General features: G+C 46.7%; 1 protein-coding gene across 15 annotated transcripts in view; it reads right to left on the reverse strand.

The window, feature by feature from the left end:
* RPS6KA5 (ribosomal protein S6 kinase A5) overlaps window positions 1-23,603 on the reverse strand; it is a 190,646-nt gene that overhangs the window by 107,674 nt on the left and 59,369 nt on the right. For 11 of the 15 annotated variants that reach the window (XM_042252869.2, XM_042252870.2, XM_015097232.4 and 8 more), the window contains 2 exons: window positions 23,190-23,261; window positions 892-1,110 (listed from right to left, as the gene is read on the reverse strand). In XM_042252869.2, the coding sequence (XP_042108803.1) occupies window positions 892-1,110; window positions 23,190-23,261 (291 nt within the window). Of the gene's footprint in view, window positions 1-891; window positions 1,111-23,189; window positions 23,262-23,603 lie in introns of those variants that run through there. The other 4 variants (XM_042252868.2, XM_060418501.1, XM_042252878.2 and 1 more) reach the window with 4 other exon arrangements.

The raw sequence follows: 23,603 nt of genomic DNA on the forward strand, positions 1-23,603 counted from the left end.
GCAGGAAGAGAGGACGGCACGACTTTCCTGAAAAGAAACCTGGCCAGACTTCACACCTGCACAGAGGACATTTCGGGTCCACATGCTCACAGCGGTCCAGCTCTGTCCGACAGGGGTTCCCTGGCGGCTCAAGTGGTGAAGAATCTGCCTGCAGTGCAGGAGACCAGGGTTTGATCCCCTGGTTGGGAAGATCTCCTGGAGAAGGGAATGGCAACTCACTCCAGTATTCTTGCCTGGAAAGTTCCACAGACAGAGGAGCCTGGCGGGCTGCAGTCCATGAAGGAAAGGATTCAGACAGCGTCTGTGGGTGGGAGCGGGCGTGAGCAGAGAGCTGACTGACTCGTAGGGATCTCACCTGTGTGTTCCTGAGAACTGTGGCCCACTTTCCCACTCAGCTCCTCACATCTGAATGGGATTTACCGCCCAGGGAAGCAGCCACACAAATGTCTCCTGTGTTCAAGCTTAAAAAGGAGCGTGAAAAAGAGGCCCACAAATTTCTTCAGGCCGGGAGGTCCCAAATCCAGAGCAATTCCTGATGTTCAAGGAAACGCCACCACGGAAAGAAGAACGGAAATCAAAAGATCTCGTCTCTCCTTTTGTTTTTTGAAGATTTTTTGTTTTGAAGTGGACCAGTTTAAAGCTTGCATTGAACGTGTCCCCATATCGCTCCTGTTGCTCACGTTCTTATCTTTTTGGCCGTGAGGCACGTGGGGTCTCAGTTCCCCGAGCAGGGGTCAAACCCTCACTCCCTGTTTGGAAGGCAAAGTCTTAACCACTGGACCACCAGGACGTCCCAAGACTCCACCCTTCTAAGCCTGCGGTGTGCTGCCCTCGGGGCAGGTCACAGCTCAAGGCCCGGGAGAGCGGGAGGGGCCGCGGGGCGGCACTCACCCAGGATGAGGTGGAGCTTGGTCTCCGTCTGGAAGGCGTAGTGCAGCGTCACCAGGAAGGGCGACTGCCGGACGTGCTCCAGCACCTGCCGCTCCGTCCGCGTGTGCTCCGCGCTCTTGGCCTTCTGCACTATGGAGGCCTTCTTCAGAACCTTCATGGCGTACAGCTTCCCGGCGTCGTGGCCGCTGACTTTACGCACGAGGAACACCTTTCCGTAAGCTGGAATGGAAAGGAAAAGTCAGACGAGTTATTAAAAGGCTACCCAGGCAGAGAGGTAACTGAGTGCAGGCTGAAGGCTAACAGTGCACAAAGGCACATTCTCTGAATGAAAAAGGACCCTTAGCGCCGTTTCTGATGGTTCTTTTACACATTTCTTCGAGTCTATGCCAGACATCTCTCTAGGTCTAACCCGCAAATGCAGGTATCTCACCACTGCTGACCAGGGAAGGCTTTCGCCCTTTTCCTGTTCTCACCTCAGTATGCTTGCTGCTGCTGAGTCGCTTCAGTCGCGTCCGACTCTGTGCGACCCCATAGAGGGCAGCCCACCAGGCTCCCCCGTCCCTGGAATTCTCCAGGCAGGAACACTGGAGTGGGTTGCCATTTCCTTCTCCAATGCATGAAAGTGAAAAGTGAAAGTGAAGTCGCTCAGTCGTGTCCGATTCTCAGCGACCCCATGGACTGCAGCCTACCAGGCTCCTCTATCCATGGGATTTTCCAGGCAAGAGTACAGGAGTGGGGTGCCATTAGCTGTAGGTAACTACTGTTATCACGGCCAATTAACCACAGTCCAATTCTGAACAACCAGGACATGTTAGAGGTCACATAAAACCTCTAGATTTTGCTACTGCTGTAAACAAATATAAATAGTTCTTAAAGAGAATCTAAAAAAAAAAAAAAGGCGCATACATACATGACTCAAGCATCTCAAGTGCTCCTCTACGCTCACCTTGAAAAGTCTAAAGCAGCATGAGCTGACCTGCACAAACAGACGAGACCCTCAGATTCCTGAGCCAGGGGTCGAACCTGGTACAAACGAAAGAGACCCTCAGATTCCTGAGCCAGGGGTCGAACCTGGTACAAACAAAAGAGACCCTCAGATTCCTGAGCCAGGGGTCGAACCTGGTACAAACGAAAGAGACCCTCAGATTCCTGAGCCAGGGGTCGAACCTGGTACAAACAAAAGAGACCCTCAGATTCCTGAGCCAGGGGTCGAACCTGGTACAAACGAAAGAGACCCTCAGATTCCTGAGCCAGGGGTCGAACCTGGGTGTGTCTCTCCTGCATTGCAGGCAGATTCTTTACCGTCTGAGCCACCAGGGAAGCCTGTGAAAGTGAAAGTGAAGTGAAGTCGCTCAGTCGTGTCCGACTCTTCACGACCCCATGGACTGCAGCCCACCAGACTCCTCCATCCATGGGATTTCCCAGGCAAGAGTACTGGAGTGGGGTGCCATTGAAAGACTCTAAATAGCAAGCAATACCAACAGAATCCCCTTGACAGCTCTGGTTGGCAGTTCACAAGTTAGTAGGTGAACCTTGCCACGTGTTCCCTAAGTTTGGGCTCAGCTGGGAAAATCCTGTGTGCAGGGCTACTCTGCTCTATGTGGAGGCATTGCGGCCAAACCGGATACTGTGCCCAGAGCAGACATCTGTGCTTATTCACCTAGAGAAGCAGGGAAAGGCCAGGAAGAGGCGGGAGGAAGGAGGAGGAGGAAGGCAGACAAAAAAACTGATAAAGGGAAGGAGTAGGTCCCCAGTTCACCCCTACAGGGTATAAAGTCTCTTCCCTTCTCAAAATTTAACACCTCCTGGGATGGTTGAGCCCAGTCCCACTTCTGAAGGGCCTTCATTAAGACCATTCTGGAGCTGGTCTGAGTTCTGATCCAGATCCGTGCTTCCTCAGACTCTGTCCACACCTCAACAGTGTTTAGCATATAATCCTGTTCTAACCTACCCACAAGTAAGGCAGTTTTAAGGGAAGGGCCTAAATATTCACTGGAAGGACTGATGCTGAAGCTGAGGCTCCAATGCTTTGGCCACTTGATGCTTAGAGTCAATTCATTGAAAAAGACCCTGATGCTGGGAAAGACTCCTGATGCAGGAGGAGAAGGGGACGACAGGGAATGAGATAGTTGGATGGCATCACCGACTCAATGGACATGAGTCTGAGCAAGCTCTGGGAGATGAAGGACAGGGAGGCCTGGTGTGCTGCAGCCCATGGGTCACAAAGAGCTGGACACGACTGAGCACTGAGCAGCAGCATCAAGGGATGGGCTCTTACGCCATGGACACTGCTCGGTTCAGGACGTGAGGAAGTCAGTGAGTGCTGACTCGTGATACCCAATGGACAGAGAATGGTGGTAACGTCCCTAAGAAGCGAGAGAGAATAGTCAGTGAGGACCAGGAGATGCAGGCTCTGTGATAAACACACTCCACACAGCCACTCGCTCGCTGCTCAGCAGCCAGTGAGGCTGGCACTGTCAGTAACCCCACTCTGCAGATGGGAGTGCAAGATGGAATCACCGAAAGAAGTGGCCAGAGTACTTGGGTAAAAAGTGGCAGAACTGATTCAAATGGAAGCCGTGTGACTCCAAGGACTACTCAATTAGCCGCAGTGATTTCTTTTTAGAAAGAGACATGCTTCATGAGTACTAGAAATTGGATGGTGTGGATTCTATACGTAAACATACTGAACATACTCTGGACTATAGCAGAAGTTAACAAATGGGCTGTGTCTTGTATCGAAAATGAAATGATTACAAATTAAGAGTTTAGTAAGGCAAAAGTGAACCAAAAAAAAAAGTCAAAGGATTGTTAGAACCTAGCAATCTATTCAGAAGCAGTGAAATGAAGCTGGAGAATATTCTAACAAGGAGTCCTTACTACACCTTCCATGGAATAAGCTACAGAAACTTCTGGAAGGAAGTCAAGCCCTCCACAAGGACCAGGTCTCTGTGTTCCCCACACACACAAGACGCCGCCCGAAATGTCTGTCCTGAGATTCCTGTCTCCAGACTCTCATGGTCCTGAGAAACGGCTGGCCGTCTGTCTTCTCCAACAAGGAAACTCTTTCCACAGCATCGCTGGAAGATGGCCATGGAGCCCTTCCCAGCACTCACGCACGTCCTGCAGCCCGGGTGCCGCTCACACGGCAGACAGACGCAGGGTGTGAGCGCCGGCCTGCTGAGGGCCTGCACCTCAGAGACAAAGCCTGAGGCTCCCAGAGCACCCCGAGAAGGGGTGAGGGGTGACCCCCACTTTAGAGGGTCTGGTCTTCAGAGACAAACCCTGAGGCTCCCACAGCACCCCCACGAGGGGGTGAGGGGTGACCCCCACTTTACAGGTGAGGAAATGGAGCACGGAGAACTGGGCCCCTGGCTCAAGGTCACAGTCCCCCCTCTGGCGTGACTCCTAAGGCCCCACTCCGAGCAGCGCTCCAGCACCTCCCTAAAGTGAATGAGCTCACAGACAAAGAAATGAGGAACCAGACATTAAACAGAAGTCACAATACAGGTCAGCTGTTTCCATGATGGCAAAGACACAGCAGCAACACTTCCAAGCGGAGGAGGCTTTGTAAAGTAGGCCATTTTGTGGATGGGGGACCTAAATACTCAAAAGCGTGCCTCACCTTGAGTGGAACCAGGTCCTTCTCCTTATTCATCAGTAGTCCTTACACCTTCTGGACCTACAAACCAGAGCACTATTCATCTCCTAGAAAATGACCTTTTAAATGTTTAAAAATACAGTCGCACCATCTCATCTAAGCAAAATGTCCCTGTTCGCTAAGCCATCTAAAAGTAAGTGAGGGGGAGAGTTTGTGCCACTAGGAGGCTCCCTTGAGGTGCACTGTGAATTTGCAAATAATTTTTCTTTGATTTTTTTTTTTGTTCCTTTAAACAATGTCATATTTCACTTCAAATAAAAGTGAGACAGCATCGGATGCTAATGTAGGCGGGCAAATAACATATAATTGCCCTTCATGCCATGTCACACACTGCGTGGCCAAATAACAGACAGTCACCCTCCTGCCATGTGGCGGTGACCAGAAGGTCTCCACTAGGTGAGACACAGCCTGCCATCAGCATTGTTTTTAATCTCTCAGGAAACTGTCAGGGGAAAAAGTATGCTGATGCTCACAAGTCTTCAGTTTTTACTTTTATAACTGCCACGATTAACTGAAGCTATGGTACTTCTATCACATGGTACATGCCAATAGATGCTTACAGCAATAAAATTCAAGAAGTGCCTTACAATGTTTCAAACAACAAGTATTTCAGGCAAAGAAGATCTTATTTTTGAGTAGGCTGCTTAAGAAAAACAGAGTTGCCTCCAAACCGCCCTGCTTTCTGAAGCCGCCGTAAGGCTGCTGGTCGCTTCGCAAAGGAGGAAGAAAGCACCCACTGCTGGAGGGACCTGAAGAAGCCACCTGCCCAGACTGAGCGGGTCTGCAGGTCAGTGCCGAGCAAGGGAGGAAGGCGGCCTCCCGCGGAAGAGTGCCATCCAGCCCAGAACCGCCTGTGTGTCTTCCAGAGTTTTAAGAGGGGCCACTGCAACTGAACTTGGTGGTAGTCTCACTGCCTTTTAGTTTCCAGTGAGACGAATGACTGCCCTGCAGTGAAGCTAATTCCTGGCTTTCGCTCACTGTGTGCTGATGGTGGTAGAGCCTATTCTGAAAGCATCTTTTGGAAAATATAAAAAGCAACCAATGGCGAAAACTCTTCTGGCCAAAAAAGGTCAGCAAGAGTACTTGTGCTCAGATGGAGCCCTACAACAGATGCTTGGCAGCGCAGCTGGGATCTGAAGCTTGGGCCGAGACAAAGCTTCAGGCTTCAGCATAACTAGTCTCTGCACCAGCATGAAATGGCTTCAGGTGCACTGCCAGCAAGCTCCACAGAGGCCTGTGCAGCGGTCTGATCTTACCAGTTTCTCCGGAGAAAGGGCCTTTCCAAGATACTCTGTCTACAACGTCAGCGCAAGAAGACACGGAGTTCACAGGTTTTCCAGAGATCAAGTCTAGCAGCGCTTGGTGAGACGACGCTGAAGCTCTGCTCATTAGACCGAGGGAAGGGAAGTGAAGTTGCTCAGTCGTGTCCGACTCTTCACGACCCCATGGACTGTGGCCTATCAGGCTCCTCAGTCCATGGGATTTTCCAGATGAGAGTACTGGAGTGGGTTGCCATTTCCTTCTCCAGGGATCTTCCCCACCCAGGGATCGAACCCGGGTCTCCCGCATTGTAAGCAGACGCTTTACCATCTGAGCGACTGAGGGAAGGCAAACTCCAAAAGGCCTTCCCTGGTGGCTCAGTAGGTACGTGGGAGAGCTGGGTTCCATCCCTGGGCTGGGAAGATCCCCTGGAGAAGAATGGCTGCCCACTCTAGCACTCCTGCCTGGAGAATCCCAGGGACAGAGGAGCCTGGCAGGCCACCGTCCACAGGGTCTGCAAGGAGTCTCATGACTGAGTGACTACACCAACTAACTGCATTCAGAACCGAATGGCAGCAAGGAGCGGGGCTCCTGGTGGGCCAGTGGTTAGGGCTTTGCAACTTCACTGCTGGGGCCCTGGGCTGAGTCTCAAGCTGCATAGTCAGAATTAACTCCTGCCTGTGCCTGACAGACGCCTGACCACATGAACGAGGCGCACCTTTCATTTTAAGGTTCGACGGACATTGCTGTGTGTTCCCACACCGACAGGGTACGGTGGCTGCCTCCAAGGAGAAGCCTGCATCCAGACAACCACATAAGCTTCTTCCAAGCTGGAGGAGGAGTTCCATAGGTTGGGGGCAAACTACAGATGTGTTATGAAGGTCATTTCTGCTCAAACTGAAATACGGATTCAGCATCCTGTTCGACCAGACACAGACAGCGCAGTGCTGCAGACCTCGCTGACAGTGGTCTCCACGGCTTGATGATGAAGGAAGTCACGTAAGCTGAGCTACGCGCAGCGTCAAGGGGAAACGTCTAGCTCCTCGGCCCAGGTTTCAGCCTGCTGTTCCACAGCTGAGACTCTGACCCCATCGGCCGCAGTGGGCATGACGAGCCAGGCTTTTGGCGTGAGTCGTGACGCAGAGAAGTTGAAGCAGGACGATGGCTTCAGGCAAGGTGCCCTGCGTGCTGTCACAGCGGAAGCTGCTGCGCAGCTTCAACAACTTTTTCAAGCTAGACAAAAGCAGCGTTCTTGCTGAGATTTATCTTGAGCACAATTAAACAGATCTCTTCACTTTATTTGTAAAATCTGAATTCAGGAAGTATTGGCATTAAAATGTGATCAATTTGTTAAAAAAAAAAATTTTTACGGTCCGTCTGTGGATGCAATCAGCTTACAATGCCGTATGATTAAATGCAAGGAGAATCTGTCTACGTTTACATGCATTGTTCTGGAGAAAACAGTTAAGAACTAGACGGCGCCTGGATTAACTCCTTCAGTCCTCTGCTCACCCAGAACACACTGGATCCCCCTGGGATCCGAATGCTGACACTCTGTGAGAGCACCGTTTCCTGCCACTCAAACTTTTATTAATGCTGCTTTAAACACTATACACTGTACACTCTGGCTTCCCAGTCATGCCACACTTGGGGTTTATTCCAATCTTGTAACTTCTGTACTGGAACTATTGCTTTAAAATATATATATACTGCAGAAGCGCTCCTGGGGACTCCCACCTGCACGCTCCCGACACTAGGGGCACTCGCCTCTCCACCCGAGAGACAGCCCTGCAGCCCGCCACCCCGGCCGGCCCTGCGTGCGCTGCTGCCGCCGCCCGTGCTGCTCCGCCTCCCGCGAGCCGCCGGCGCGCACTGCCTGGCTGGCGTGCGCCTGCCCTGTATGTCGTTCTTACATAATTTAATTACGTATGCAGAAGCCACGGAAATGTAAATGTGAAAGAAAAGAGAAAAACCGAGGCTACGAGCTTTCAAAGAGCTACAAAAAGCAAGACACCTGGGGGAGAAAAACAAACCCCAAGACTGTCAAAAACGTAGGCGTGGGTGAAGTAGCTATAGAAGCTGAGGGAAACCTTTACCCAGATCACTTCAGATGCATCTGGTTCCCACTTCACTTTAAAGAACTGGAAACGTGACTGTAGACGACGTGTTAGGAGTGTGGTTCTTAAACCACTGTTTAAGAACTTACTTTCAAAGACTCTTGTGCCTGCATGCAAAATGAATATGTATTTATAAGTTTTAAGTGAAAAGTAGTATGTTCAAAGTACATATTTATATATCCTTTTAAAACAATTTTCCACTTGAACAAGCTTTTTCTGATTAACCGCCAAGTACCAGTGATGTAATCGCAGAGAGATTCCCACCAACTCGGAGATCACAGTCAGTGTCCCTGGAGTTCACCCCCTCCCCATTCCAGAACACTGGAGTCTTGTTGACGGTGACTTCACCAGCAACCACGCTGACTCCTCCTCTAAGTCTGCACGCATCCTCATCTAGTAAACATGCCTATTCTGCTGTCGTCTAAATCGCTGCTAAAAAAATAACCCTTCTGGCTCAAAACACTTGGCTTCCCACGACTCCTCAGATAGTGAGAGTCCTTGCTGCAGCCTAAACTACGCGCCTCCTCCCGCCTCGCTCCACCTCTCACCGTCATCTACTCACTCCCTCAGACGTGACAGCCTCTCCTGACTCCCCAGACCAGCACAGCTCCTCCAGTCCCACACTCCGCTAGCACTGTCGCAGGAACGGTCAGAAACGAGCTCTCACTCAGCCGGGTGCAGCTTTCTGGGCTGCACACCCCACACGCCCACGGACCATGCCTGGTCTCACTCACTTCTGGTCTCACTCACTCTGTATCTTAGCGAACTCTGGAGCCGGTACGCTGGGGAAACTCAAAGTTGAATGCGTGAAAAACAAAAATAGAGAGCAAACAAAGCAAAACCTCTGCAGCATACGGCCAAATACCCTTCTCCACTGACAAGCCTGACTTCAAGGTGGAGGAAGTCTTTAGGAAGAGAAACTAACAATGCCAATCCACGGCAGAGCGAGCGCGCCGACCCTTCCCCTTGAGCGGGAACAGTGGGCTTTCATGCAGAAATCACTTTTAGGAAAGAAAGCAGTGCTACTCATTCAGTCAAATCTGACTCTTTGCAACCCTGCAGACCGTAGCCTGTCCGGCTACTCCATGGGATTCTCCAGGCAAGAATACTGGAGTGGGTTGCCGTGCCCTCCTCTAGGGGATCTTCCCGACTCAGGGACAGAACCTGGGTCTCCTCTATTGCAGGCAGATTCTTTACCGTCTGTGGCTCAGCTGGTAAAGAATCCGCCTGTGATGCGGGAGACCTGGGCTCAATCCCTGGGTGGGGAAGATCCCCTGGAGAAGGGAAAGGCTACCCACTCCAGTGTTCTGGCCTGGAGAATCCCACGGACTGCATAGCCCATGGGGCTGCAAACAGCTGGACACAACTGAGCGACTTTCACTTCACTTTCTTCACCGTCTGAGCCACCAGGGAAATCCCCAACCCTTTTAATGTGGGATTATGTATGACGCCTGACAACATTCCCTAGGGACACTAGCTCAGGAAACTTAGCTGCCAACACTGTGGAAAGGAAAGTATCTTAACATGGTGTCATCTCTCTCTGGCTACTGCTTTGTAAACCTGCCTCAACTACGTAAGAACTGATTACAGTGCCTGGCCACATCCCTTCCTCATATATGATTTAGCTTGAGAAAAGATCTCTCCCTTTCCCAGACACTGACAATCAATCCATCTGCCTTCCCTATGCCAGTCTCTCTAGACCAGTTTTTTTTCAGCTGTGGGCTATGACTTGTTAGTGGGCAACAATACCAATTTACTGGGTTCAATGGGCATTTTGGAACAAAAGTACTCAAAAAAGAACTGAACATACTAAACAGTGTTTCATGAACATGTGGAGGTGTCAGTTCATTTCAGTCGCTCAGTTGTGTCTGACTCTTTGCGACCCCATGGACTGCAGCACGCCAGGCCTCCCTGTCCATCACCAACTCCTGGAGTTTACTCAAACTCAGGTCCATCCAGCCAGTGATGCCATCCAACCATCTCATCCTCTGTCGTCCCCTTCTCCTCCTGCCCTCAGTCTTTCCCAGCATCAGGGTCTTTTCCAGTGAGTCAGTTTTTCGCATGAGGTGGCCAAAGTATTAGTGCTTCAGCCTCAGCATCAGTCCCTCCAATAAATATTCAGGACTGATTTTGTTTAGGATTGACTGGTTTGATCTCCTTGCAGTCCAGGGACTCTCAAGAGTCTCCTCCAACACCACAGTTCAAAAGCATCAATTCTTCAGTGCTCAGCTTTCTTTATAGCCCAACTCTCACATCCATACATGACTACTGGAAAAACCAAAGCTCTGAATAGATGGACCTTTGTCAGTAAAGTAATGTCTCTGCTTTTTAATATGCTGTCTAGGTTGGTCATAGCTTTTCTTTCAAGGAGCAAATGTCTTAATTTTAAGGCTGCAGTCACCATCTGCAGTGATTTTGGAGCCCCAAGAAAATAAAGTCTGACACTGTTTCCATTGTTTCCCCATCTATTTGCCATGACGTGATGGGACCAGATGCCATGATCTTTGTTTTCTGAAGGTTGAGCTTTAAGCCAACTTTTTCACTCTCCTCTCTCACTTTCATCAGGAGGCTCTTTAGTTCTTCTTCACTTTCTGCCATAAGGGTGGTGTCACCTGCGCATCAGAGGTCACCGTGTCAGGCACACATGGGTGGGTACACGTGAATGTAAACAAGTCCAAGCACACGAGAGGGAAAGGAGGGCAGCACAGAACAATGGTTAAGAACGCAAGGCTCTGATGCCTGACTGCCCAGCTTTGATTCCTAGATATGCTGTTCAGTAACTGTGTGAAAGAAAGTGAAAGTTTATTCGCTAAGTCATGTCTGACTCTTTGCAACCCCATGGTCTACAGCCCGCCAGGCTCCTCTGTCCCTGGAATATTCCAGGAAAGAATACTAGAGTGGGTAGTCATGCCCTTCTCCAGGGCATCTTCCCAACCCGGGGAGTGAGCCCAGGTCTCCTGCACTGCAGGCAGACTCTTTACCGTCTGAGCCCCCAGGGAAGCACAGACTGTGTATCCCTGGGCACAAGAGGCAACAGAACCGTGCCTCAATTTCGTCATTAGGGACAGCAACAGTTCTTACACCATATGGTCTGGGGACTTAAGAAATTAAAGAAATTAAAGTAAGATTCAAAGGAAGGCCTGGCAGGTAACAAGCACTGCACAGATGTTAGCGGGAAAGGCCTGTGTGTCTGCACACGCTGTTGCTGTTTCCACGTACACACATGAACACACATACTGAACTGCCACACAAAATACACCTATTTTGCCCTATGCATAATAGTCCAAAAGCCTTGAAAGCTACAGCTCTAGACGAACTTATATGCTTTTCCTTTAAAAAAAAAAAAAGGCAAATTATGTAGGCCAAAGAATCTTCCCTTTCTATCCATCTCTCAGTAACCTCAGGGTTAAACTTAAGACGCAATTACAATGAATGTCTCAGCCCAGATTTCTACACCATCTATTTCACTTTCCTGTTATCTGACTTTTGCTCTATTTTCATCTTTCGTTTAAAGTTCCTTATTTTTTTATTGTATCTTTGAAAATGCCCTTAAATCTCTATTTGAAAATTGGTACATTTTAAGATACATTTAAAATAAAATGCACTTGATTTTACATATTTATCAAACAGAAGCACTGATTCCTAAATTCCTTTATAGAACAGATACCTTATTTGCACACTAAATTCCAAGTCTTAAAAAATACATAACTATATAAAACTTAGTATTGCAACTATAAAACTTAGTATTTCAACATAATTTTAAAATAGAAACAGAGAATTTGAGCCATTTAATTCAGTCATTTTTAAAGTTAGTCACTATTGCCAGGATTTTTAAAATAAAAACAAAACATCTAAGATTAATGAAGATAGACAGATTAAAATAGATTCTTCTAACAAAGAGCTGTGAGCCCAGAACACGCTATGAGCCCAAAACACGCCTCATACATAGACAGACGCTAAAGGCAAATAAGAGATAGATTCCTCTAACATACAAAGAGCTATGAGCCCAAAACATGCTATGAACCCAAAACACGCTATGAACCCATAACACGCCTCATACATAGACAGATGCTAAAGGCAAACAGGAGATAGATTCTTCTAGCATACAAAGAGCTATGAACCCAAACAACGCCTCATACATAGACAGACGCTAAAAGCAAACGAGACACCGTAAAAGCACATGAAACCGTAGGCAGTAGTTTTTTATGCAAGAGACTGAGACAGGCTATTTGTTTTAGGTATAAACCTGTATATCCTCTCTAGAAGATATACAACACCAACGACCTGGAAGACAATAAAAGCATCAGCATTCTACATATCATCCAATTAATTTTTTAAACTAACCAGGGTCAAAGGTGACTCATTCAGTGGATTACTTTAAATGGTCAAACACAGTTGCTCAGCTGAAATCGAGACCACAAAACCAATGCATCTTCTCATGGATGGTGTCAGCTTCTTTGAAAAAGAGATTCACTGTGTGAGAGAGTTGACGATAAACACTAGTTTCCGGAATGCCTACTGTGGGTCCCGCGTGCGCGCGCCAGGCCAGCGTGACTAATTAACGGCTGAGCGCACGGCACCTGCCAGGCCAGCACTGCTCAATTCCAGAGACAGCGCTCGACGCCGCGGGCACCAGCCCCCTAACAACTGCAGCGAGCACGCGGCGCGGCCATCTCCCGACTGTCTCCCACGGATGACCCGTGTAAACCACGTGGTATTTCGTATCCCTGGTCCCAAATGGCTTGAAAACCAAAGACCCATCAGGAAAGGAGAAAAAGCTGCAAAGGAAGCCACGTTCCACGGAGAGAGTAGACTAGAACTGATCACCCGTGGAAGGTGATTACCAAAGGACCCACTAAAAGGAAAATACAGGAAATCACAACAGATGAGCTGTTTGGGTTTAAAACGCTTGCCTCCTCTCTCTTGCGCCAAAACTTCCCAGGTTCAGGCTGAACCCAGACCCGAGCCTCGGCCACACGCTGCTGAGGCTCCTCCTCTGCCCTGCCACCCTCACTCTTCTCTGAGCATTCCTGCAGAAGTCAAGCGCACTCCATTCCAGCAAACATGCCCTAGGGCAGCATCAGCGAGGAGTCAGACTGTGTCTACACTAGGGAGGTGATGTCAACCAACACCCCTAAGTGGAGTTGTCTTGTGATTCCAGAATTAAGCACCGCAAATACTGAACCCCTAAGACCTCCTTCAGCACTGCAGGCTCACACTGAAACGCAAGGAACAGTGGGCACACACAGATGCGAAACTATGAACGTTTTAAGATGCCGGTTTTGGCGATTTAACGAATACAGGCTTTTAAAAGCACTATTTTGATACAATACTTTCCAAACACCTAAAGGGAATTAAATGACAAACGATGATGCTAGCGACGGAATGAAACACCAACACTGCAGAGGGGTTTGAATCTTTGTATTTTAACCCTTGCTTCTTGCAGCTGCTTTACTTTGTATCTTCTGCACAACAATCTACAGGGCAAGTTGCCAAACACCATAACTCAGCGACTCTACAGCGCGCAGGCGCGGGGCGCGATGACCTTTACCTTAACTTATTTACTGCAGCTAAGACTTTGTTTGGGGGAACTTCCTTATCAACTTAGAATCCGTTTTGTCCCTGGGTCTGTTCCTTTTGAGGAATCAGAGAAACATCCTTGTGTGCAAGAAATGCTCTTTTCCCACGGGAACAAATAGGATTCTTAGCTGAACATCTCGTTTGCAAGAATGTTCAGCCCTGGTTGAGAGTCTGGTTTGCAAGCACTTCCCAACCTTCCTTATACCTTGTTCCCTACACGATGACTAAGTCATCATTTTTGAAACAGTCTGTACATGACTCAATCAAGCATTTTTCCCTTGCATCGTAAGGCCAAAGAGTGGCCGTGTCTTCAAGCTGCCCGGTGCGCTTCCTAGCACCATCCAGCGGCAGATTATCCAGAAGAAAGGCCGTCTTATCAATAAATGAGAAGCGTTTCTGAAAAGTCTGCAATAAAAAAATACAAATGTCTATATATTTCACAAGGCTGTCCTGCTAGGGATGACTCCCATGGAGTCTGGGTTTTGTTTGTTGTTTTAGTTGTGAAGTCGTGTTGGACTCTTTTGCAACACCATAGACTGTAGCCCGCCAGGCTCCTCTGTCCATGGATTTCCCAGGCAAGAGCACTGGACTCGGTTGCCATTTCCTTCTCCAGGGGATCTTACCTACCCAGGGATCGCCACGTCTGCACTGGGAAGCAGATCCTTTACCACCGAGCCACCTGGCGAGCCCAGAGTCTGACACCAAAGAGCAAAGAACCAGCAGCATGAACATCCGAGGGCGGCACTGGCGGCTGCGTGAAGGGCGCACGGCCGTCCCTCCACCGGGTGGCTCCCTCAGGACAGCCTGTAGGACCTGCCGATTACATGGCCACCCCGCCCGTCACCTCCAGAAAAGAAAGAGTAAAAGAAAAAAGCAACCTTCTTAGGAGGGCACCAGGGACTGAGGAAGACAGAAATGGGTGCTGCTCATTAGATATTACTGGAGGCAAGGCATTTTGAATCTCTATACTCAATCAGCACTCATTTGAAGATTAAAACCCAGAAACAAACATTAAATGAAGATCACATTTTTCAACTTGCAAGTCTGTGTGTAATATATCTTTTTTAAAAAGTGCTCACTGGGGAGGCTCAAGCGGGAGGGGATATATGTGCACACACAGCTGATTCAGTCTGCTGTACAGCAGAAACTGACAACATTTAAAGCAACTGCACTCCAGTTTAGAACATGCTCACCACTCTCTTCCCCGCACCCAACACAGTACCTGCCTCTCAACAAATGCATGTGAATGAATGAGCCCCCAGAGCAATGGGAATGACGTGAACGGCTGTGAACGTGACCACACTTACATTTAGGAAAGAAGACTGGCTGTAGTCAGAGAAAGACCAGGAAGGCACAGCCTGAAACTTAAGATCTTTTGGTGGTTACGTGTCCCTATTTACCGCTGGACATATTTTGGTTTCACGATAAAGTATTTGTTAGAAGATGACCATCACTTACGTATCAAGCTAATGACCTGAGACCCTGATAATGCGCTATACGAGCTCTTTTAAACTCTAGGCTTCTTTCCCTTTCAGATGCATATATAGTTTATATAGCATGTATTAGGTATCAGGCAATCTAGATGTTTCATTACTCATTTTATGCATATCTGGGGGCTTCCCAGGTAGTGCAATGCAAAGAATCTGCCTGCCAATCCAGGAGATGAAAGAGACTCAGGTTCGATCCCTGGGTCAGGAAGGTCCCGTGGAGCATGAAATGCCAACCGCTCCAGTATTCCTGCCTGGAAAACTCCCTGGGCAGAGGAGCCCAGCTGCCAACAGCTGACGGGGTCGCCAGGAGTCAGACACGACCGAGCAACTGAACACGCGTGCACATTTCAGCGCAAGACTGTCAGCCTAACACGCAGAAGGCTGCTCAAAACCTAGGGCGCTTGAAAAGCTAAAGAGGGAAGCAAAGAAACACAGTCTTCATCTGGCATTTTATTTTTAAGGAGACACAGAAACGTGGGTTCAATCCCTGGGTTGAGAAGATTCCCTGGAGTGAGAAATGGCACTCTACTTCAGCATTTTTGCTGGAAAATTCTATGAACAGAGGAGCCAGGTGGGCTACAGTTCATGGGGCTCAAAGAGTCGGACATGACTAAGCAACTAAGCACACGCACACACGGTACACAAATCAACCCTCAGAAATGCTGACAGGATGTCAGCTACCAATAACACTTACGAAATGCCTGTTGTTAGATTTGTAGTATTAGAAATATAACTTTAGTTGGAATTACTCCCAGATATGCTAACAAAGTGACTACAAGAAAGAACTGATAATCTGTCCTTACGAAGAAGTCCTAAATAATTGCATTTCTAATTTAGGGTACAGCTTTACAGTAGAACCCCCTGTTGAATAAATAATAACTGGCGGTTATCTAGCAATTGGCGATTTATATCGATTATCTCATTGATGTTGTAACAACATAGTGGGATAGGTACCATTAACTTTGGCCAATAGGGACTTACACTCACAGAGTTCAGGTAATTTACCCAAGGAACACAAGTAGGCAATGGTGAGGTCAAGATTCAAACCTGAGTCTTCCAAGTCATCGTTGATAGCCAAGTACCTCACAACTACGAATGCACCACAATTAGAAATCAACTCAAATGTACCCCTTATAGTTCCATGACAAAATTTACCTTTTTTTTTTTTGCCATAATGACAAAAAATCTCTGAAATACAGATCAACCATGATGAATAAGGAAAATTCAAAAAGAATACATGCTCCACGTCATTAAACACCAGAACGGCTAACAATGAATGCACAGTTCAGTTCAGTTCAGTTGCTCAGTCGTGTCCGACTCTCTGCGACCCCATGAATCACAGCACGCCAGGCCTCCCTGTCCATCACCAGCTCCCAGAGTTCACTCAGACTAACGTCCATCGAGTCCGTGATGCCATCCAGCCATCTCATCCTCGGTCGTCCCCTTCTCCTCCTGCCCCCAATCCCTCCCAGCATCACAGTCTTTTCCAATGAGTCAACTCTTCGCATGAGGTGGCCAAAGTACTGGAGTTTCAGCTTCAGCATCATTCCTTCCAAAAGAAATCCCAGGGCTGATCTCCTTCAGAATGGACTGGTTGGATCTCCTTGCAGTCCAAGGGACTCTCAAGAGTCTTCTCCAACACCACAGTTCAAAAGCATCAATTCTTCGGCACTCAGCCTTCTTCACAGTCCAACTCTCACATCCATACATGACCACTGGAAAAACCATAGCCTTGACTAGACAGACCTTAGTCGGCAAAGTAATGTCTCTGCTTTTGAATATATTATCTAGGTTGCTCATAACTTTTCTTCCAAGGAGTAAGCGTCTTTCAATTTCACGGCTGCAGTCACCATCTGCAGTGATTTTGCAACCCAAAAACATAAAGTCTGACACTGTTTCCACTGTTTCCCCATCTATTTCCCATGAAGTGATGGGACCGGATGCCATGGTCTTTGTTTTCTGAATGTTGAGCTTGAAGCCAACTTTTTCACTCTCCTCTTTCACTTTCATCAAGAGGCTTTTTAGTTCCTCTTCACTTTCTGCCATAAGGGTGGTGTCATCTGCATATCTGAGGTGACTGATATTTCTCCCGGCAATCTTGATTCCAGCTTGTGCTTCTTCCAGTCCAGGGTTTCTCATGATGCACTCTGCACATAAGTTAAATAAGCAGGGTGACAATATACAGCCTTGACGGACTCCTTTTCCTATTTGGAGCCAGTCTGTTGTTCCATGTCCAGTTCTAACTGTTGCTTCCTGATCTGCATACAGATTTCTCAAGAGGCAGGTCAGGTGGTCTGCTATTCCCATCTCTTTCAGAATTTTCCACAGTTTATTGTGATCCACACAGTCAAAGGCTTTGGCATAGTCAATAAAGCAGAAATCGATGTTTTCTGGAACTCTCTTGCTTTTTCCATGATCCAGCGGATGTTGGCAATTTGATCTCTGGTTCCTCTGCCTTTTCTAAAACCAGCTGGAACATCAGGGAGTTCACAGTTCACGTATTGCTAAAGCCTGGCTTGGAGAATTTTAAGCATCACTTTACTAGCCTGTGAGATGAGTGCAATTGTGTGGTAGTTTGAGCATTCTTTGGCATTGCCTTTCTTTGGAATTGGAATGAAAACTGACCTTTTCCAGTCCTGTGGCCACTGCTGAGTTTTCCAAACTTGCTGGCATATTGAGTTCAGCACTTTCACAGCATCATCTACCAGGATTTGAAACAGCTCAACTGGAATTCCATCACCTCCACTAGCTTTGTTCGTAGTGACACCTTCTAAGGCCCAGTTGACTTCACATTCCAGGATGTCTGGCTCTAGTGATCACATCAGCATGATTATCTGGGTCGTGAAGATCCTTTTGTACAGTTCTTCTGTGTATTCTTGCCACTTCTTCTTAATATCTTCTGCTTCTGTTAGGTCCATATCATTTCTGTCCTTTATCGAGCCCATCTCTGCATGAAATGTTCCCTTGGTATCTCTAATTTTCTTGAAGAGATCTCTAGTCTTTCCCATTCTGTTGTTTTCCTCTATTTCTTTGCACTGATCGCTGAAGAAGGCTTTCTTATCTCTCCTTGCTTTTCTTTGGAACTCTGCATTCAGATGCTTATATCTTTCCTTTTCTCCTTTGCTTTTCACCTCTCTTCTTTTCACAGCTATTCGTAAGGCCTCCCCAGACAGCCATTTTGCTTTTTTGCATTTCTTGTCCATGGGGATGGTCTTGATCCCTGTCTCCTGTACAATGTCACGAACCTCATTCCATAGTTCATCAGGCACTCTATCTATCAGATCTAGGCCCTTAAATCTATTTCTCACTTCCACTGTATAATCATAAGGGATTTGATTTAGGTCATACCTCAATGGTCTAGCGGTTTTCCCTACTTTCTTCAATTTGAGTCTGAATTTGGTAATAAGGAGTTCATGATCTGAGCCACAGTCAGCTCCTGGTCTAGTTTTTGTTGACTGTATAGAGCTTCTCCATCTTTGGCTGCAAAGAATATAATCAGTCTGATTTTGGTGTTGACCATCTGGTGATGTCCATGTGTAGAGTCTTCTCTTGTGTTGTTGGAAGAGGGTGTTTGCTATGACCAGTGCATTTTCTTGGCAAAACTCTATTAGCCTTTGCCCTGCTTCATTCCGCATTCCAAGGCCAAATTTGCCTGTTACTCCAGGTGTTTCTTGACTTCTTACTTTTGCATTCCAGTCCCCTATAATGAAAAGGACATCTTTTTGGGTGTTAGTTCTAAAAGATCTTGTAGGTCTTCGTAAAACCGTTCAACTTCAGTTTCTTCAGCGTTACTGGTTGGGGCAGAGACTTGGATAACTGTGATATTGAATGGTTTGCCTTGGAGACGAACAGAGATCATTCTGTTGTTTTTGAGATTGCATCCAAGTACTGCATTTCGGACTCTTTTGTTGACCATGATGGCTACTCCATTTCTTCCGGGGGATTCCTGCCCGCAGTAGTAGGTGTAATGGTCATCTGAGTCCATTTACAGATTTTTTTCTATACTTGGGTGAAGCACAATGGTCAAAAGGAAGGCAACAGAAAAGGTAAAAAGAAAAACTGGAATCACTACTCCCACAAACAGTCCAAAATTTCATCATGAAACAAAGATACTTCCTGCATCTGAAGTGTCAATCTCCAGAGGACCCTAGAAACACACACATGAGCTGCGGAATTACTAGCCTATTGCTAAGCTCCACAGTTACCGGCCGTGGGGAGGGAGCAGGGCAACAGGGGTGGAGACACAGAGGACGAAGACCTTCAGAGTCCACAGTCCAGAAGAAAAATAGCCGCTGTGAACGCAAATGCCGAAAATCCCACTCAGGGCCCTGATCCCTACCTCTGTGAACAAAAGTGCAGAGAGCCGCTCAGGGCCCTGTTCCCTACCAAGGACTTCCAGGGCCGCAGTTCAGAGAAGGAAGCAACTGCGCAGAATCTGCACGGGTGGGAAAGAGAAGAAGTTTGACAGTGGGGAAGGAGATAACGTGGGGCCTCAGGGAACAGGAAAGACACATAACCATAGGGGAGTGAAAACCAACCAGACTGTGAGCAGGTGGAATATCGAGGTAACTGGAGAAAAAGACAGGGGAAAGCAGAGCTAAGCCTGAAAGCAAGCAAAGAATCTGGACGTGAAGAATTAACTAGAAAAAAGGCACTAAAAGTTCTGAAGCAGAAGAACAGCACAATAATGCTGAATTCCAATGAGGCCGCATACTATTACAACAGGATACGTACAAAATGCATGAAATGGAGAGAGAGCTTGCAGAAAGTCCAGCGTAAAAAACAAACCTCACCAACAATCCATGTATAAGGTGATACAAGCCAGGGCACTGAGAACACGAAGGGCAAACCCAAGGGTCATGTTGGAAGAAAAATCACAGGGTTTTTGTGAGAAATAAGAAATAAAAAAGTCAAAATAGAGAAGGGTCAAGTATTATTTGCAAGTTTCTAGCTTAGGAAACTCACTAGCAGATTAGCAACAGATTAAAAGAAATAAGATAGCTGAAAACAGAAATCAATACTCTGAGTAAAAGGTCTTTTTTTTCCCCCCATAAATATCACATGTATTTAAATATGCGATCGAAAAGTAAATATTTCATTTTCCAATATTCCACGAAGTCTTCAAGATATTGAAGGAATAGAATTTTTTCTGGTTCAAAGTACACAAAATTAAATCATCAGCAGAGTTCTCGGTTCCACTGCCAAAGAAAGCCTGACAGGACACATGAAAAGCATCTGATGAGGCTTTTCTATTATCCTAAGTAGTTCTGGGGGAAAATTATCTTAAAAAGGTAATGAAACTGAAAGATCAGTGGTAAAATTTTTGAGTAAAAATTGAGATTTTATTATAATCATAATGAAAGTTTCCACCTACTCCATTTAGTCATCAAAACTGTGATTTTAAATACAGAAATACCTACAATGACACCTAGCAGTGATTCCATCTTCTCCCAAGAGCAGGATTCGGTCAGCTGACGAAAAGGAAGAGCAGGAGCCGTGGGTGACACAGCCCGAACAGGAAGAACCGTCATTCGGAAGCACAGGCAAAGCCCTGCCCTACACTCTTTTTCACCTTTGCAGAACTATCTTAAAGACCTGTCTACGGTCAAGCTGCTCCAAAAAGCCGAGGTAAATAATGAGACAAAGCGCTAAATATGTTGATAGAAAATCCATCCAAAGTTTGTTTTAAAATCTGGCCTATAACTTCTCTTCTTCATACTCACGTGTTTTTGGAAGCAAGGTAATGCTAGCCTTACACAACGAGCTGGAAGAAATAGTTCCGTTGTTTCTGTTCTCTGAGTTTGTCAAAGGTCAGCATTATCTGTGCCTTGAGTGCTTGGCAGAACTCACTCTAGAAACCACCAAGTGACTCCTTGATGGCCCAGTGGCTAAGGATCTGCCAGCCGGTGCTGGGGACAAGGGTCCACTCCTGGTCTGGGAAGAGTCCCACATGCCACAGAGCAACCTGGCCTGTGCACTCCACCACTGAGCTTCAGCACCAGAGCCTGCACTCGGCAACAGGAGGCCAACGGCCTGCAGCCAGAGAGGAGCCCGCCTGCTGCCTAACCGGAGAGAGCAGTGAGGACCCAGAGCAGCCACACAGACGTGAACAAACAAATGTAAAAACTGTACCAAGTGTTTTCCCAGCAGGAAGATTTTTACTCACTGACCAGTTTCTTCAGGGATTAAAGGACTACTCAGGCTTTCTATTCTTTTTTCAATCAATTTGGTGTTTTACACATTTCAAAACTCATGTGCATGTAAACACTGGAGAAACACTACCTCAGACCACTAAATTCCTATCGCTTCCCAAATTATGTGCCATCTCTGTCCAACGTTTCAGTTTTCCTGTTGTTAACCCCACAAATCCAGGCATTCCGACCACGGTTTTACACAGTCAACACTGTTTAGATCTTGATTCACCAACAGTTTTTGCATCTCAGAATCTCTCCTGAGATCACTTTCCTTCTCCCTAAAATTGTATCTTTTAGCAAGGATGCACTGGATCAAGAGAAAACCCACTCAGCTTTCTTAAGTCTGAAAATCTCTATTTTGCCCTTCCTTCTGTGAAACAGGTTTGGGGGGAACCCAGTTCTGAATTGACAGTTATTTCTCTGGGGACTGTTTGGACATTCTTCCACACGGCTGTGGTATTCGCGTGGTCGCTGCTGGAAAGCCCTTTGCTCATCTATTCGCTGTTTCTCCAAAAGGCAGTCTCCTCTCCCTGGCAGCTCTTGGGGGTCTCTCTGTCTCTGGTGCTCATCAGTTCCTCTCATGTATCCGTGTAAGAATCCCTTCACAGTAACACTTGTCTGAGATCTTCTGTTTCCTAAATTTACAAATCCACACATTTGATCAATCCTGGAGAACACTCAGCTGCCGCCTCTCTGGGTATTTACCTCTGCCCCCTCTATTTGCTCCTTCTGGGACTCTGATCAGATGAGTTTACATGCCATGCAATGAGCAGGTTCACTACAAAATGAAAACGTGGGGCGCCTTGCTCGCAAGTTATTTAGGATTCCAGAGGGGTAGGGCATGAAATCAAACATGAGGCTCTTCTAGCGTGGGGATCTCTGCACCTGCGCAAGCCACATGCCCATGAGGCCCTGACTTCAGATAAGCAAGGACAGTGACAGTAAACATCCTGAAGGCAGAAGGAAGCAGAAATCAGAAAACCAAGAAACATCTCCCACCCAGGGACAGCCACACTCTCACCATCTTGATGCACGGATCAGAAACTTTTCTACAGAGTTACATGAAGATGCTCAGTCACACGAGTTCCATGTTATGGGAGTGGCATACTGCACATTCTCTTCTACAGTCTGTTTTCAAGTTTACTATATTAGGGAGAGCTTCCAAAACCTTTAGTGAACACAGATCACTTCAATCCTATTGTACAGGTAACAGAACATACAGTTACATGGTCATTTAAGCAAATTCATATTGTTAGGTTTCCGAAGAGTCTTGAGCTTTTCACGTTCAAAAGTGATGAGCACGGGCCATGAAAAAAGCTGAGTGTGGACTGAATGAAGCAATCAGTGTAAGCCACACTCACAGAGAGCCTGGCAGGCCACAAACTCTCCATAAATGTCAGTGGCTTTATAAAGCATTCTGTCTCATGTAAAAACTGAATTCATCTACACTCCCAAAAGCAGGGTAAGAGAGACTTTTTTTTTTGATCCTTACCAATTCTTTTAAATTTTGCCTTTTGTATTTCTTCTCTTTTTCAGTTTAGTTTCTGTTGTAAAGTGAATCAGGCACGCGTGTACACACATCCCCTCTTCCCTGGAGCCCCTTCCCCTCTCGGTCACCACAGAGCACTACGCAGGTTTCCTCAGCTTCACAGCAGGCTGCTGTGTAGGAGTTACCCGTTCCACGCACAGCGCCAATGGTATACACTTGTCAACCCCAACGGATCTCGCCATGCCCTCTTTCCCCCTTCGGTGTCCATACGTTTGTTCTCTACATCTGAGAACATCTCTATTTCTGTTTTGCAAATAAGGTCATCTATACCATGTATTTCTTCTAGAAACGCTCTGTTCACATTCTCTGACAGTTCTCCTAACGGATTCCTTATTGTTTTAAAATTTTAATGATTTCTGTATTGGAGATGCCAATCCTTTGTCATAGGGGTATCAAGTGCTTTTTTTTTTTTTTCTCTTAAAAGAAAGAATTAACTTAAAGACTTACCTCCAGTTCCTAAGACCTTCAGGAGCTCAAAATTCTCAATCCCCACCTTCTCTGCATGTCCTGTTAAATTAGCTAAAAAAAGAAACAGAAAAAATAAACAATTAAGGGGATGAGTAACAGGAGACAGTCCCTGGGGCTTCTGATGTACCGCAGTGTTCATTTCTTGGAACAGTAAATAAGGATTCACTTGATCACTATTTGTTAAACAGCACAGCTATGCTCATGTAATTTTCTATACCTCATATATTACAACTTCTTTTTAGAATTTTGTTACTATATATCATTTGTATCGAAGGTCAACCATTAAGTGCTATATGACTTTCTACTAACCAAATAAACTGAAAATGAACACAAATTCTAATATGTAGACAGATACGCAGAAAGAAAACTGGACAGATTCAGAAGATGCATTCA

This window comes from Ovis aries, chromosome 7 (genome assembly GCF_016772045.2).
Source record: "Ovis aries strain OAR_USU_Benz2616 breed Rambouillet chromosome 7, ARS-UI_Ramb_v3.0, whole genome shotgun sequence".
In the NCBI taxonomy this organism is placed as follows: Eukaryota; Metazoa; Chordata; class Mammalia; order Artiodactyla; family Bovidae; genus Ovis; species Ovis aries.